Raw genomic sequence first — 15,501 nt, forward strand, 5'->3', positions numbered from 1 at the left:
TTGTGTACTGTCCATAACATAATACAGTGTCAAACATGGGGAAGAGAAAGACCACAGCAGTAAGGAACAAGGAGAAAAACAAAGGAAAGCTATGTGGGGAGAACTGCAGAGACGAATGAAAACTGAGAAAAAAGCGAGAAATAATTGAAGTTGAGTAGGGGGGAGAGGGATGAATAAAGCTGTAAGGTAAAGGGCAGTAAGAAAGAAAACACACGGGGGGGGGACACCACAAGAAGGAAAAATGAGAGGACAGAAAAAAAAAAGGACAGGAGAAAGAAAACAAATGTGACCTCAGGTACGCTAGAAGGATCAGGCACAGTTCCACTGATCCAACCATAAAATGTTGGGAACCACAATTTTAATGTAAATGTGAGATCTCATAATCTAGTTGAATGTGATGGTTCATTGATTTCTTTCTAAACTCCACAGTCGGGAGCAACTTTTTATAGAATATCTTTATTTAATAATTTTACATATGGCTTTGATCTGCACTGTTTGCAATACACAAAAGCAGCTTGAATTATTTATTTATAAATTTGTGATTGTGTGTGATGGTTCTTGGGGTACCCAGGAATCTAGTCACCTTGTTACCTCCTGCCTTCAGCTGAGGGAATCTTGCCTATGCCTGGCTGGGTATCAATTCCCTAATAGCACCAGCTTTCAGCTACTCAAGCACTCTCCTCTGGGCTATGCCAGACTTGTCTTTGCTGGAGATTAAAAATAGATGCATCCCAGTTCCCAAGTTCCTTTGCATCATTCCCCTGTGATATCCTGACACCGGCTATTCACAGAAATCCCAGATCCTCTGCCAATGTAAAATCACATAACACTTATGATCACTTATAATAAAACAAATGTAGGTTTCTTTAAGAAAGAATAGACATTCTACTAGAAATAAGAGGGAGTGCTGGAAACAACCAGATGCAATACAAAACAAAATCTGCTCCTCTAAAATGTCACAGATGACCAGAGACATGGCAAATGCAAATCAAATTAAGTCTGTAGTCAATTACAACCTATAGCAGGGGTGGGCAAACTTTTTGGCCAGAGGCCCACATCTGGGTATAGAAATTGTATGGTGGGCCATAAATGCTCATGAAATTGAGATTCGGGTGTAAGAGGGGGTGAAGACTCTGACTGGTGGTGCAGGCTCTGGGGTGGGGCCAAAAATGAGGAATTCAGGGTCTGGGAGGGGGCTCCAGGCCCCTATAATTACTCGTATTCAAGCGAGTTCATCGGCAATCAGTCAGAACTATGTAATACAAACATTCAAATTAACATCAAGTTGACTGAGCCCGTGTTAATAAGAAATGCTGTGTAGCTTAATTCTTTTTATTTACCTTCTTATCTTTAAGGCTTTAGGGTTCACATGGGGAGGGGTGATACACACACCCCTACCCCCTCCCACACACACTCCCTATACACCTCTCCCACACAGGGGAGGTGACTGACTTATCCTACTCTCCCTGCCTGGCGCTCTCCACCCACCATGCTGGACTGGGCCCCCAGGACGAACCCATTCCTCCAGGTACTTGGCACCACGTCTTCTCGAGGCAATACATGGGGGCATGCAGGATCACATGCCCATTTGTGCCAGTATACACCACAGAATATGGTCATTCGCAGCCTTTCGGCACTGTGCAGGAAGGAAGGGATGGGAGCTGCTTCCAACCGCGGAGGAGGAGGTGGGGAAAGGGATGGCCTGGCCCATGACTTTGCAGAGCTCAGGTCAGCAGCAGGACCCGCCAGTAGGGCAGTCCTTAGGATTTTGGAGTCCTACACAGTATTATTAAATTGGTGCTCGCGGACACCCAGACGAACCCCTCCGCATTGCTTTGTACCGAGCTTTGTATGCAGCAGACACTGCAGCAGTCTGGGGCAATGGAGGGGAAGGGGAGGCAGAAAAGGATACCTAGCCGCCTGGTGGCGGAGAGTCAGAGCCCCCCGTACCCTTTCCCTCACGCAGAATGTGCCGCGCTGGCGCATCCAGCTCTGGAAATACGGCCCATGCCTAAGGAGACTGCCGCACGCGCTGGGTGTGTGGGAGCCGACCCCTCTTACCTGCTGTCCTAGCGGTACACCAAATTTTTGGGTGCCCTATGCAGCCACATATGCTGCGTACGCCTAAGGACGACCCTGCCCACCAGTACCGATTGGGGGGGGGGTCGGGGAGACAGACAATATGGGACAATTTGCCCATTTTTAAGAAAAAGTCAGGACATTTGAAGGAGGACTTAAATACGGGACTGTCCCTTTAAAAACGGGATGTCTGGTCACAGTACTAAAAAAAAAAAAAGCTTGCTTCACCCAAACTTGTGAGAGTGCCGCACCGGCTTGGCAGTTGGCATCCAGCTTTTCTGCGGTCTAGAGATAAGAAGGACCCAGGTAGATTTTGCAACTTGGGAAGTTCACACGCTCCTCGACAGAGGCGACCCACCTGGGCCTTGACCGGCTACGCTCGGGAGAGGACGGGCGGGTAGAAGGGAGACGGTGCTGCCCTCCCACCGACACAAGACTAGCTGCGGGTTCCGCTTTTTGCTGGACTGGCCGATCCGAGGCCGAACCCAGAGGCAGTTCCCTGCGCTCTGTTGCTGGGGGAAGGGACACGCGGGACAGACTTAACGCACCGCTACCTGCGCCGCGCCCCGCCCCGCCCCGCCCCCCACGTGCTGCCCGGCCGGTGCCGCAACGGTAACGCGCGATTACGAGCTTGAGCCCGGAGACGGCGCCCCGCCGACCAGGTTCCGCAGTGTGGGCGGGGCCTCCTGCTCTGCGGGCGGGGCTTCCGGTGGGCCAGTCCCGCCCGAGACACTCTCAGTTGCCGTGTCAAGGCCACGTCAGGGGCTGCTAGGATCTGGCAGGTGAGTAGTGTTGCTATTCCCCAGACACGTACAGTTGGATTGAAACTCCAGAGTTTGGCGGTGTTTTAACGACGTGAGATTTTGTAGCTCGATTTTTTTTCTCCAGGTGACCGTTATCGTGCTCAATTTTGCACTTTTTCGCCCTATTTTTATCACCTTCCAGGACCCCGCCGTTGCCCTGCGTTCCCTCTCTAGCTGGCTTGCGCTTCCGCACTCGTGTAGAGCGACGGTGGCCGCGGTGGGTCAAGGCGGCGGTGCTGGGTTTGATTAGCCTTCCGTGGAGGTGGCTGGGTTGCCATCATGGAGACGCTTTACCGGGTGCCGTTCGCGGTGCTCCAGTGCCCCAACATCAAGCTGAAGCGGCCAAGCTGGGTGCACACGCCCTCGGCTATGACCGTCTACGCGCTGGTAGTGGTGTCCTACTTCCTCATCACCGGAGGTAACGGGCCCGGGAGGGCGGAGGGCTGGGCGCGGGGAGGGGGGGCAGGATTAGGCCTGTTCTCTCCGCTCCTAGGCGCCTGTTGGGAGCGGCGGGCGGTGGGGTTACCCTTACCTAAGTGGCATGAGAAGTTTGTTGCACTAGTCTGCAGAGCTGCTACCCTCTCAATTCAAATCTTTCATGAAGATCCCCTCTTTGTCACCTGCAAGAAATATAGGTAGAGGGGCATGTAGAATAGTTTATATTAGGGCTGTCAATTAGTCACAGTTAACTCATGCGATCAACTCAAAAAAATAACTGTGATTAATCGCACTGCTAAACAATTGAATACCAATTAATTTTTAAAACATTTTTGGATGTTTTTCTACATTTTCAAATACATTGATTTATATTACACCAAATACAAAGTGTACAGTGCTCACTTTATATTCTTTTTATTACAAATATTTGTACTGTAAAAATGATAAACAAAAGAAATAGTATTTTTCAATTCACCTCTTACAAGTACTGTAGTGCAATCTCCTTAGTATTAAAGTGTAATTTACAAATGCAGATTTTTTTTGTAATATAATTCCACTCAAAAACAAAACAGTGTAAAACTTTAGAGCCTACAAGTCCACTCGGTCCTACTTCCTGTTCAGCTACCTGCTAAGACAAATAAGTTTGTTTACATTCACGGGAAATAATGCTGCCTGCTTCTTATTTACAATATCACCTGAAAGTGAGAACAGGTATTCTCATGGCACTTTTGTAGCTGGCAATTCAAGGTATTTACGTGCCAGATATGCTAAATTTTCATATGCCCCTTCATGCTTCGGCCACCATTCCAGAGGACATGCTGATGATGCTCATTAAAAAAATAGTGCGTTAATTAAATTTGGGACTGAACTTCTTGGGGGAGAACTGTGTCTCCTGTTCTGTTTTTACCCGCATTCTGCCATATATTTCATGTTATAGCAGTCTTGGATGATGACCTAGCACATGTTGTTCATTTAAAGAACACTTTCACAGCAGATTTGACAAAAAGCAAAGAAGGTACGATGTGAGATTTCTAAAAATAGATAAAGCACTCAACCCAAGGGTTAAGAATCTGTAGTGCCTTCCAAAATCTGATTGAGACGGGGTGTGGAGCTTGCTTTCAGACGTCTTAAAAGAGCAGCACTCCGATGCAGAAACTACAGAACCCAAATCACCAAAAGAGAAAATCAATCTGCTGGTGGCATCTGACTAAGATGATGAAAATGAGCATATGTCGGTTTGCTCTGCTTTGGATCATTATCGAGCAGAACCCGTCATCAGCATGGACGCATGGTGTCTGGGATGGTGGTTGAAGAATGAATGGACATATGAATCTTTAGCGCATCTGGCATGTTAATATCTTTTGACGCCGGCTACAACGGTGCCATGCAAACTCCTGTTTTCAGTTTCAGGTGACTTTGTAAACAAGAAGCAGGCAATATTATTTCCTGCAAATTGAAACCAAACTTGTTTGTCTGAGTGATTGGCTGAAGTAGGACTGAGTAGACTTGTGGGCGCTAAAGTTTTACATTGTTTTATTTTTGAATGCAGGTTTTTTTGTACATAATTCTACATTTGTAAGTTCAACTTTCATGATAAAGAGATTGCGCTGCAGCACTTGTATTAGATGAATTGAAAAATACTATTTTTTTTGTTTTTAATGTGAAAATATTTGTAATAAAAATATAAAGTGAGCACTGTACACTTCGTATTCTGTGTTGTAATTGAAAACAATATATTTGAAAATGTAGAGAACATCCAAAATACTTAAATAAATGGTATTCTAGTATTTAATCGCCCAATTAATCACGATTTTTTTAAAAAATTTTCTAATTAATCACGATTAATTTTTTAATCGGTTGACAGCCCTAATGTATGTTAATTAAAAATACCATATCAAGACATGGCTAATTTATCTTCATGATCTCTTTCCTTGTATGTTGTATTTTCTGCTCCCTCTCCTTTTCTTTCCCCCCTGCTTCTCTTTCTGGGGCTGAGAATGTGTGTCCTGTGAGTTTATACAGTGCCTCATATGCTGTAGTCACCCCAGAAACAAATAAGGAATGTGAAGTCCAACCACAAGAGGCAGTAGCTCAAGTAAATTTGCTGGAATAAATTTAGAGTTTTACGCAAGTAACTCCTAAAATTCTAGATTAAATTCAAAATTACAGCTAAAGTTTCAATGACATTGCAACATGAATCTTCCCATGATATTCTATAGTTTCTGTACCTATAAAGTAAGAAAGAATGTTCCATAAATAGAACACTACTGTACATTTTGGGTCTTTTCAGCCAAAAGTGTTTTCAGCCAAAAGTGTTTTTTATTTTTGTTATCCTTATAAAGGTAAATGGAATTAATCAAGTTAACAATCACAGATTAAACTTGATTAAGTAGGAAAACAAGGTCTAGTGTCCTAGGCTATGATGTGAAGAACACTTAGGACTGCGAATGTGTAAAGTCATTGGAGTACTAATTGTGTATAAGCCACTTACCGTTAATGGTAGTCTACACAGCAGCTGGGATGGTGATTCTCCACTCTCGGAGACATACACATGCTAGGAGTGATTGAACTAGTGTTCTAATAGCAGTGGTGGTGTGACAGCACAGCTGCCTGAGTACCTACCCCGGGGGTCGGGCAGGATTTTACTCTGGTAACTAGCCTGAGCCACTGTGGCCATGCTGCTACTTTTTGCATGCTAGCTTGAGCAGAAATAGCATGTGTATTTCTACCCAACCTGGGAACGACCTTCCCAGCTGCTCTCTAGATATACCCTAATGTAAAAAAATGGCTTTCTGAAATGTCTGATATTCATCCCATTATAATTTAAGGTTATAACTTACTTACTTATGCGTTTCTTAGCACTTGAACAGGAGATGTAAAATGGCAAGTAATTTACTAAACTGTTCCCTTTCTATTCATACTGTCTGTAGAAGGAAATCATTCTTAATATTTAGAGATAGATGATGCTGGCCCATCATCCAAAACTAATGTTTGTTTTTTTTCCCTTTTTTTAATAGGAATAATCTATGATGTGATTGTAGAACCTCCCAGTGTTGGGTCTATGACCGATGAACATGGACATCAGAGACCAGTGGCCTTCTTGGCATACAGGTAGAAATTATCCTTTGTCATAATTGAATGGTCTCTCCCTGACCTGCCAACAGATGAATGCAAGTGAACCACAATGCTGTTGGAGAGCTCCATTAACTTCAGCTGTGCTCTCTGAGGGCCTCAGGATCGACAAATATGCATCTGATTGCACTGATTGGAGCCGCCTTTTGCAAATGAATTGTTTAAATATTCACAGTATATTTAATATATAGGCTTGGAAGGATTTGACTTTTATTGTTTGAGATTTTAATAGATATGTAATTGATAAAAATACAAAAAGATTTTTGCATTACAGGAAATGAAATTTCAGGTAGATGATACAAATTAATATTCATGAGTAGAAGTCAAGATTTATAACAAACAGAAGCTATATTTGATCCTTTTTCATAACTATAATATCTTTTTAATTACTTGTCAGAGTTGACAGAATACACCAGTTTTGTAATGTGTTTTTATATATTTCCTTTCTGTTAAACTTTGTTTAATAATGGATGAAATATTTTTGTGTGCTTGTTTGTGAAAGGAAAAGTGGGTAGCTGCAAATATGTAACAATTAAAACTGAATACCCCAGTCTAGTTGTGTGCATTAATATAACCTGTCTTTAGTTGGATTTCACTTTCTTTTCCCTCCCCAACTCTTTTTTCTATTATTTTGAATGACCATTTTTCTGTTCTACATCCAGTTCTGCTGCAAGAGCAAACCAGAAATCTTATTTTTCTAATTACTCGCAACAGCAATAAACTGTAGAACTTGTATCCATAATTTGCATTCAGTTTTTGAACCCAAAATAAAATTATTTGCAAGATCAAGGTCTTAGTTATTTTGCATAAATGCAGGGGACCACCCATATAGAGTAACTTGCAGTTTAGGGACAGATTTATTCAGTTTGAAACCTAAATCTACAGTATCTGTCCTTCAAAATTAGTTCTGCAGATTCTTCTTGCTTAGAATCTAAAATTTTATTAGAGGTGAAACTAATTTTATCAGAAGTTAGTTGAGAAAATTAAGGAGCAAGTTTACAGAGCTCTGGATTTTGACTGTCTGGATTGGTTATTCTTAATTCCTGCAGAAAATGATGGGCTTTTTTTGTTTTTTTTAACTAAAAGTACCTCATTGTAAAAAAGAGAGCTGATACTGTATTTTTTTTTTTAAATTGATTATAAAATACGTAGTAGTTTCTCATTGTTACTCTTGACTCTAGGAATCTTTTTCGTAGAGTTTGTGCTCAGAATTAACACCTTCCAATATATGCTTCAGATTTCTTTGGGCTACTGCAATATACATGAATCACATTGCTCCAGGAAGTTGGAGCACTTTAGTGAAAGTCATGGGGAAGAACAGTGGAAAAGATTAGACTACTGTTTATCAAGATTAGACACTAATGAAATGCTCTGCACCCTTGTAGATCCTTCCAGCAAAGTGCTTTTAGAAGGTGGTGGTGTATACCTGTATTACAAATTAGAAAACTGAGGCACAGATGTGTTAAGGGACTTATCCAAAATCATGCAGTGACAGAAATGAGAATGCCAGAGTGCCAGGGTTCTCAACCTTTTTTCTTTGTGAGACCTCCCCAACATGCTGTAAAAACTCTATGGCCCATCTGTGCCGCAACAACTGTTTTTCTGCATATAAAAGCCAATGCCAATATTAGGAGGTATCAAGCAGGGCAATTGTCCGGGGCACCACACTATAGGGGGGCCTGTGAAGCTGAGTTGCTCAGGATTTGGTTTCAGCCCTGGGTGGCGAGGCTCAGAACCCTGTGTTTCTGCCCCATTAGGTGGGGCTTTGGCTTTCTGCCCTGGGCCCTAGCAAGTCTAATGCTGGTCCTGCTTTGTGGACTCCTTGAAATCTGCTTGTGAGCCCCAAGGTGACCCCAGACCTCTGTTTGAGAACCACTGGTCTAGCACATCTTACTCCTAATGCTGTGCTAGAACAAGGAGACCCAATTCTTCCCTTGATATGGACTTGAATAACGCTTCTCTTCTTACAGTGACTGGAATTCTGGGTTTGTCTTCTAAGCACTAGTTTGGGAAACAAACTTGAAAGCTCAACAGTCTAGAAGTTTTGGGTCCCTACTTGCATTCATTTGTTAACTTATTTTTGCTTTCAACCAAGATACATTTGAAATTACCACTCATATTTAAAATTCTAAATAAAATAATGTATAAAATTCGGTGGTTTTGCATACAGTCACGTTACCCTTTTATGAATACTTTAAAAGCATTAGTACATCTGTCACCTTGCAAAGTACTGATCCAGGAGCTAAATTATATATTAATCCCTTATCATGATTGACTTTGTATCAGGAGACAGTGGAACATAACACATGTTGCTGGAGCTAAGTGTGTAAACATCAAAATGAACTGTCCTGGATTTTTGTGAAACGGAAGCAGATCAAAATATTACACTAAATAGCTGGCTCTTGAAGTGGAAATAATACCTTCAGGGGCTGGTGTTCTACTGAAACATCTTTTATTCCTGTTTTTTTCCCGCCCCCCCAGAGTAAATGGACAGTATATTATGGAAGGACTCGCATCCAGCTTCCTCTTCACAATGGGAGGCTTAGGCTTCATAATTCTGGACCGATCCAATGCACCAAATATCCCAAAGCTCAATAGATTTCTGTTGCTTTTTATTGGATTTGTCAGCGTGCTGTTGAGCTTCTTCATGGCAAGAGTTTTCATGCGGATGAAATTGCCGTAAGTTGTTTAGTACATTTCATGCTGTTCTCCCCTCCCTTTCTGTTACTAATAAGCAGGGATCCTAGTTTTGTGATAAATCACAGATTTGTATGGTTTTTTTCCACTATTAAAGTGGAATGCTGAACTTCAGTTTCCCTAGCCACTATAAATACAGGTATCAGTTGAACACAATGTTTTATTGGTATAACAACATTTTTTGAGCAAGTTCAAAGCCTTCCAGTGACATCAATCATTATAATAAAATAAAATTAATAGAATTACAATTTGTATTTCTTACATATACCAAATATTTGTCTGCTTTCTATATTTTCAGAAATTTTTTTTTTAACGCACAAAATAAAAAGCAAAAATTGCTTTTCTATTAACTTTACTCACTTTCTGAGTTAGTCCTGGAGGCTGAAATTTGAGATGCATTAAAATACAAACCCCTATAAGTCATTGAGTAACCTCTATATGCCAAAGCAGTGTATTGGAGTGTGTTTAGCTATGTACAGTTTATCCGAGCCTCCATTATCAGGCTCTCTGTACTAACTGAACCACCAGCCACCCAGGGCTGACTGTGGTAAGGGCTTAGGTGGTCAGCGCATTCAAAAATCAACCACAAGAGAAGAAGGTTGCGCCCATTGAATAAGTGGCACTGGTACTTTCATCAGTAAAATTTAGTTAATACATTTTTATTTTTTCACAAAATGTAAAAACTAAAGAATTTCTGTAAAAATGCAAATTCCAAGTTTTTCTGTGGCAAACTGATTTCTAGGATCCCAGCTAAGTTTACGAAGTACTACATATGAAGCAAGGATAAGTTGTATTTAAAAAAAAAAAATTGGTGTAGATTAAAAACTCACAGCTTTGCTTTAAGGTGTTTTAGTTAAAATTGGAATATGCCCTCTTTAGTGAGGTGTAATGTTTTTGGGTCTCCCCATTCTGAGACATCAAGTTGTTGTGCAGGGAGGTGACAAGCTCCCTGTCAGAAATCATAGCTACAATACAATTTGATTCTAGACTGGATGGGTTGGATTTTGAGGAAAGATTAAAAGACTTAATCTATACAGGTTGGCTAAAAGCCAGCACAGGCTTTAGAGAGAAGCATAAATTGGTAAGCACTGGGAGGATGGGAGATGAATTAGGGGTATAACAAGGTGAAAATTAAGAAGGAAAACTGAGGCTATCTGGAAAATTGTTCTACAGCCTGTGAAAAATCTTCCAAGGGGGGTGGAGCATCTTAGTTCTTGCATGTACTGACAGGGCTTTCGAGCTTCTTGATTCTGTGTTTTCCAGTCTATTCAGTAGCTTATAATGAATTTATTTTATTTTTGCTGCCTGCCTGCCTTTTCTCCTTCCCTCCCACTTCTCAACCCCACTATGACCTCTAGAGCTGCCAACAGCAGCAGTTTCTTTGAGGGCCACTGCTAAAACCACTCCATGAATTAACTGGCAGGGGATGTTTTTGGTTTTTTTGTTGTTGTTGTTGTTGTTGTGTTTTGTTTTTTTTTAAATAATGATATGATCATTTTCCATTTCTTGGAGAGTCATTAAATCTCCTCTGCAATATAATTACTGGCCCATAAAATGCAAGTGTTGGGTTTCCTGGCAGTATGTAGCAATTCAGCATAAAGCACCAGCATACAATAGATTTATTTTTTTAATCAAATGTGGCTGGTCTCAAGAGTTCGTGGTCATGTTAGAGAAACTCGTAAAAAATAGGAAGAAAATCTTATAAGAATCATTTGCGGCTTGGACATATGTTCTAACAATAACAAAGGTTTTACATGGTGTACTGACTTTGTATCATTTCAGTTAATTTCCTAGCATGCTTTTGTTCACTGATTATTTAATATTCAGGAATATCTTGCCTAAGGGAGAGTTTGTCACGTATGAGTGCCAAATAACTTGCTAAATCCTCATTAATGAAAATACAAGACTTATCGGATACAGGACATGACACTGAATTTTACTTTTATTGAAAGGCAGGAAGTTCCTAAGTTATTCAAGGCACAGAAAAGCCTTTGTATTCTGGTAGTATTCAGTATATTGTTTTTGATTAATGTGGACATTATTCTTGTTTTTGTATCTGAGAACACAGGTTTAAAATCTAAATCATGATTCCCATTGTTATTGTAGTTATACTCACAACAATAGACTTATGCTGTCCCTTCTGTTTTTCAAACACCCAAAATTGTGCTAGATGCCTCACAGAAACAAGTAAAGACAGTTGTTGCTCTGAAATGTTGTGGTTAAGACATGATTCAAGAAGTGAGAGCCATAAACCTACAAGGGGAAATTAGGGAAAGGAAGGACAAAGGTTGCAATAATATACAGCTACTCTGTAAGACGTGTGTCTCGGCCATTACTTTACCTTAGTTCATTGAAGAAATGGAGGTTAGAGGAGACAAGAAAGGAGAAAAGTTGTGGCTGAATTGTACCAGTTTGGGCTGAATGATGTAGGATCTTGAAATTGATAGTCTGTTTGAGCAGCACAAATGCAGAACCTTTCACAAAATGTAATAAAGGCTTCCAGAATTCATGATGATAAAGGCTAGGTTGAGAATAATAGACTAAATCTGTTTCAGTGATTATATCACAGTATAATGGGGGTGGAGGGTGGAGTGCTCAAGCTAGTCAGCAGAGCAGGTTCCTGTTTCACCCTTGAATCTCTCAGCAAGTTTCTCTGCAGTTAATGGCACAAACACTAAGGCTAGGAAATGCTGGTATATGAAGGTGCCCCTCGGATTTGCTAGTATAGAAGTTCCTTGCCAGCCTGCTGGGATATCTTCTCAGGGCTACCTGGCTATAACTACCTACAAGTAAGCACAGCTGCCATGATTCTCTTCATGTAGATCCCTATCTACAGTAGGTAGTAGTGTGCCAGTAAAGGAGAAACTTCCCAGACTACTACAAGTTGGTAAAAAGGAATGGAAGAAATTTCTTCCAAGGAATGTTTTACTGGATTCTTTATAAAATCCTTGTTAAAAAACATTAACCCAATGTGATGGTTATTTGATGGACTTGAGAGGACTATAGACTCCCCAGATTACACTTCTGAAAGTTTTTGATCTTTAATATTCATCAAATGAAAATTTCCTTTTTGGTTAGAGAGGATTTTTGTTTTTATTTTTGTTTTTTTGCTCGATAAACATAGAGTAGAACTCTCCATGGACATTAAGACCTATTTCAAATGACCAAAGATGCAGCCTTTTTTTAAGGACACAGAGTAGGTGTTTTAAATGTTCCAGCAGTGCCCAAAGTGTTTCCCACCATTACAGAGCTTGTTTGTATATGTTACCAGAACAACACCACAAAGATGCCAGTTTGAGCTTTGCTATAAAATGTTAGAACTGTAAATTGAATTTGCATTTCTTTAAATTTCAGACAATTGCAGGGAGTAGCTATCTTAATTTTATACAGACCAACTCGAAACTTATACTTAGAGAAGTTGATCTAGGGGCAACTGCAACTAGTTTCAACCACAAGCCAATGTTTGGAGTTCATCTTGGTGAATAATCTGGTTGACAGCTAGTAAAACCAGATTTTTGGACCTGAGACCTAGTTATAGCTAGACTCCAGTTAATTAACCTAGAACAGGGAGAATAGAAAGAATCCTTGGATCTATACTTTATTGTATGGTTATTTCTGAACAATTTTATCTCTTGGTCTTCTGTTTTTGAAAATTTTATATTCTTAAAAGAGGCTCTGGAATTGTAGACCTAAACTTGCATTAATATATCACATACACCACAGGAATAGTTGTGTGCTCTGGTGAAAATTTGAATATGGAATAGACTCATTAAGCTTTAACTGAGTGGAAAGTTTCATAATTATCCATTGACCGTGTTTCTAGTGAAGGTCTATACCATAACATTATTTAAGGCTTGAACTGTCATTTTAGCTAACAGTTTGTTGTTCCTATTGTTTGCTCTTTAAGATTTTTTAATATATAACTTTTTCAATTGTTTAAGTCTGACAAATCGGTACACTGGTAACCTGGTATAGCTTTATTTTGAAAATTGTAATCTGTTCAGTTTAGGTGTGCTGTGCTCCTAACTTCTCTCTCAACTTTTATTTTGTCCTGCAGGGGATACTTGATGGGTTAGTGCCTTGTGTGATATATGCAAGCACAAAATGGATTTGCTTCTCTTCATGAAGAGCTTAAAAACAAGCAATCTATTAAAAAAAAAAAATTATACTGTCCCCTACAAGAAGACACAAGAAAGGTCTAGTTATGCGAATCAGCAAGTGCAAGAAGTGCTTCCAACTGTCTCCTTTCATTATTAAAAACCGTCATTACCAGTAGTTGGTGTATTTTTAAAACAGTGTTTTATCACTTGTCTGTTTCTATCTTTAAAAAAGAAAAAGTTACTGAACTGTTACTTAGCTTTAGGTATGAATTTGTATCTTGAAACAATTCACTATAAAATGTAAAACTGGTATTTTTCCCCTCCGCATTTTTTCCCTTAACCTGACTGTGAGGTATTGGACAGATGTTTTACAATTCCTGATTTTAAAGTGTGCAGCACTCTGGCCTTTTTTCTGTGGCCTGCCCCGTACCAAGTTTATACCTGGAGAGAAGTCTTTTGGTGATACTTTACTATCAAACACACTGTGTCTAGGGAAATTATTTCTAAGGCACCTGTTGCCTTGATGTTCATGGCAACGCATTAACAAATCCAGATGGACAGTGGATACAACACTGTGTGAGTGTATTTCTTTTTGGAACAGTGTATGAAAGGAGCCAAATTAAACATGTTTTCTACTAAACCACTTGCATTTTGTGTGATTTCTAAAACAGTAGTTTTTGCAAATTGTACACAGCCTATTCTATAGGTTCTGTAGTAACAATGCTACTACACAATGGTGGTTTACTTAATGTATCTTTTATTGGATAGTGATATTGTAAACTGTAGGGGGCAACTGTAGCTGTCTCTCCTAAGCTCACCAGAGTCTGCGGTTCTTCAGGCATGCATTGTACTGAAATGGACACCATTACCAATAACAAGGTAAGTTACTGAATTACTTTGGAAGCTCCTGCTTCTGTTTTAAATTGGCTAAGGACAGACACTAACTTATTTTTCTTTGATTAGTGTGTATACACATGAGAGGAAATATTAATAATTAGAGTAATGAGATTATTTGTGCAGATCGTGCATTGCTTCTCTCTGTGGGAAGAAACAGTCTTTGTCAAAAATCACAGCAAGGTCCTTTACCTAGTCACAAGTGTTCAAAGTACTATGTTATACTCTGGATTCAGAAGTTAATTCTTTCACTGGGAGCATTAGTTCTGTTTAGGACCTCAGTATGCCTATGTTTTTTGAGATCTTGCTGTTTAACATCTTCTATCTGACATGCCATCATGAGAAGCAAACTTTCCACTCGTTCCTTCTCTTATGTTTATGTAATCATTGCTACATTGTTTTGCTACACCTTTATCTATAAGGAGAGTTGGTGTAGTTAATGGGGGTTTTTTTAAGCTATGAGTGAGTTCTGATGGAAGCTTATGATCACAGGAATCCTGCATTTTCCCAAGTGTGTTGTTTGTATCCCTCTGGTACTGACAGTCTTAGTGGGGAAAGTACTATTTACAGGACCACTACAGACCAGCTATTATCCTCTGCAGTAAGGAGAGAAAGCAGAAAGAAACGGAGGAGGGGAATAATAAAAGAGTGAGCCCAGAAGTGCGGTACATCGTGCAGAAATGGGAGTAGTTTGGTTCGTAAAGCATCAGTACAGGACTGAACCTGGTTCAATTCTGGCATGGTTTTGAGAGGTTTCTTCTGTGAGGTAGTGTACCAAACAAACTGTAAAAGAGAAGCATTGCTGGATCTCATCTGACTCTTCAATTATGTGAATAGGTGTGTGTTGTAAAATTGTATGCTGTTTACTGTACACACCACCAGATGGCTTCATGAGCCTGGTTTTGGGTTATTCAAGAAAATGTATGAATGAGTGAAAGCAAATTATACAAAAAAATTTGGCTTTACCCTTAGTCTAGACTACCCCATCCTAAAGCATAAGATGGGAGAGAACCTGTCATAGTTCATCCAAAAGCAGACTGAAAAGCTGCATTAAGATAAAGATATTGATAACAGGAAAACATCTTTCCATAGTGGGAAATAAAGATATGGCTATTTACTTGCTTGGTAAACGCAGCACTTTCAGTCTGCTTTGTGATAGAAACTTAGTGGCAGTCAAATTAAGAACTCCTGTATTCAGATATATTATATTAAAAAAACAAAACAAAAAAAAAGCCTGTCCCTTCTAGGCTGGTGTGCTAGAAATAGACTTGAATTTGGAGCTCTTGCATGTCGGCACTCCAAGCAAGGCGAGAGGTATTAGACTGGTAATAGTGCTGAGAATTAAACATACACTGCCT

At 40.1% G+C, this 15,501-nt stretch overlaps 1 protein-coding gene across 2 annotated transcripts; it reads left to right on the plus strand.

The window, feature by feature from the left end:
- The first annotated feature begins 2,845 nt into the window (after positions 1-2,845).
- OSTC (oligosaccharyltransferase complex non-catalytic subunit) lies at positions 2,846-13,889 on the plus strand. Of its 2 annotated transcripts, XM_038400352.2 has the most exons (5): positions 2,846-2,861; positions 3,025-3,300; positions 6,338-6,431; positions 8,934-9,131; positions 13,207-13,889. In XM_038400352.2, exons 2-5 carry the CDS (start codon positions 3,162-3,164, stop codon positions 13,223-13,225), a joined length of 450 nt encoding a protein of 149 aa, XP_038256280.1. In that variant the 5' UTR covers positions 2,846-2,861; positions 3,025-3,161; the 3' UTR covers positions 13,226-13,889. The 2 variants fall into 2 exon arrangements, with proteins under 2 accessions (XP_038256280.1, XP_043369584.1); XM_043513649.1 differs by lacking the exons at positions 2,846-2,861; positions 8,934-9,131 and having other exon boundaries at positions 3,059-3,300.
- Positions 13,890-15,501: the final 1,612 nt, after the last annotated feature.

The sequence above is a fragment of the Dermochelys coriacea genome, chromosome 4, assembly GCF_009764565.3.
Source record: "Dermochelys coriacea isolate rDerCor1 chromosome 4, rDerCor1.pri.v4, whole genome shotgun sequence".
Lineage (NCBI taxonomy): Eukaryota > Metazoa > Chordata > Testudines > Dermochelyidae > Dermochelys > Dermochelys coriacea.

Bases quoted from the DNA above. Each gene is read 5' to 3' on its own strand.
- OSTC (XM_038400352.2), top strand. From the start codon at position 3,162: ATGGAGACGCTTTACCGGGTGCCGTTCGCGGTGCTCCAGTGCCCCAAC. The intron at 3,301-6,337 runs GTAACGGGCCCG...TTTTTTTAATAG, and splicing joins CTACTTCCTCATCACCGGAG to GAATAATCTATGATGTGATT. The intron at 6,432-8,933 runs GTAGAAATTATC...CCGCCCCCCCAG, and splicing joins GTGGCCTTCTTGGCATACAG to AGTAAATGGACAGTATATTA.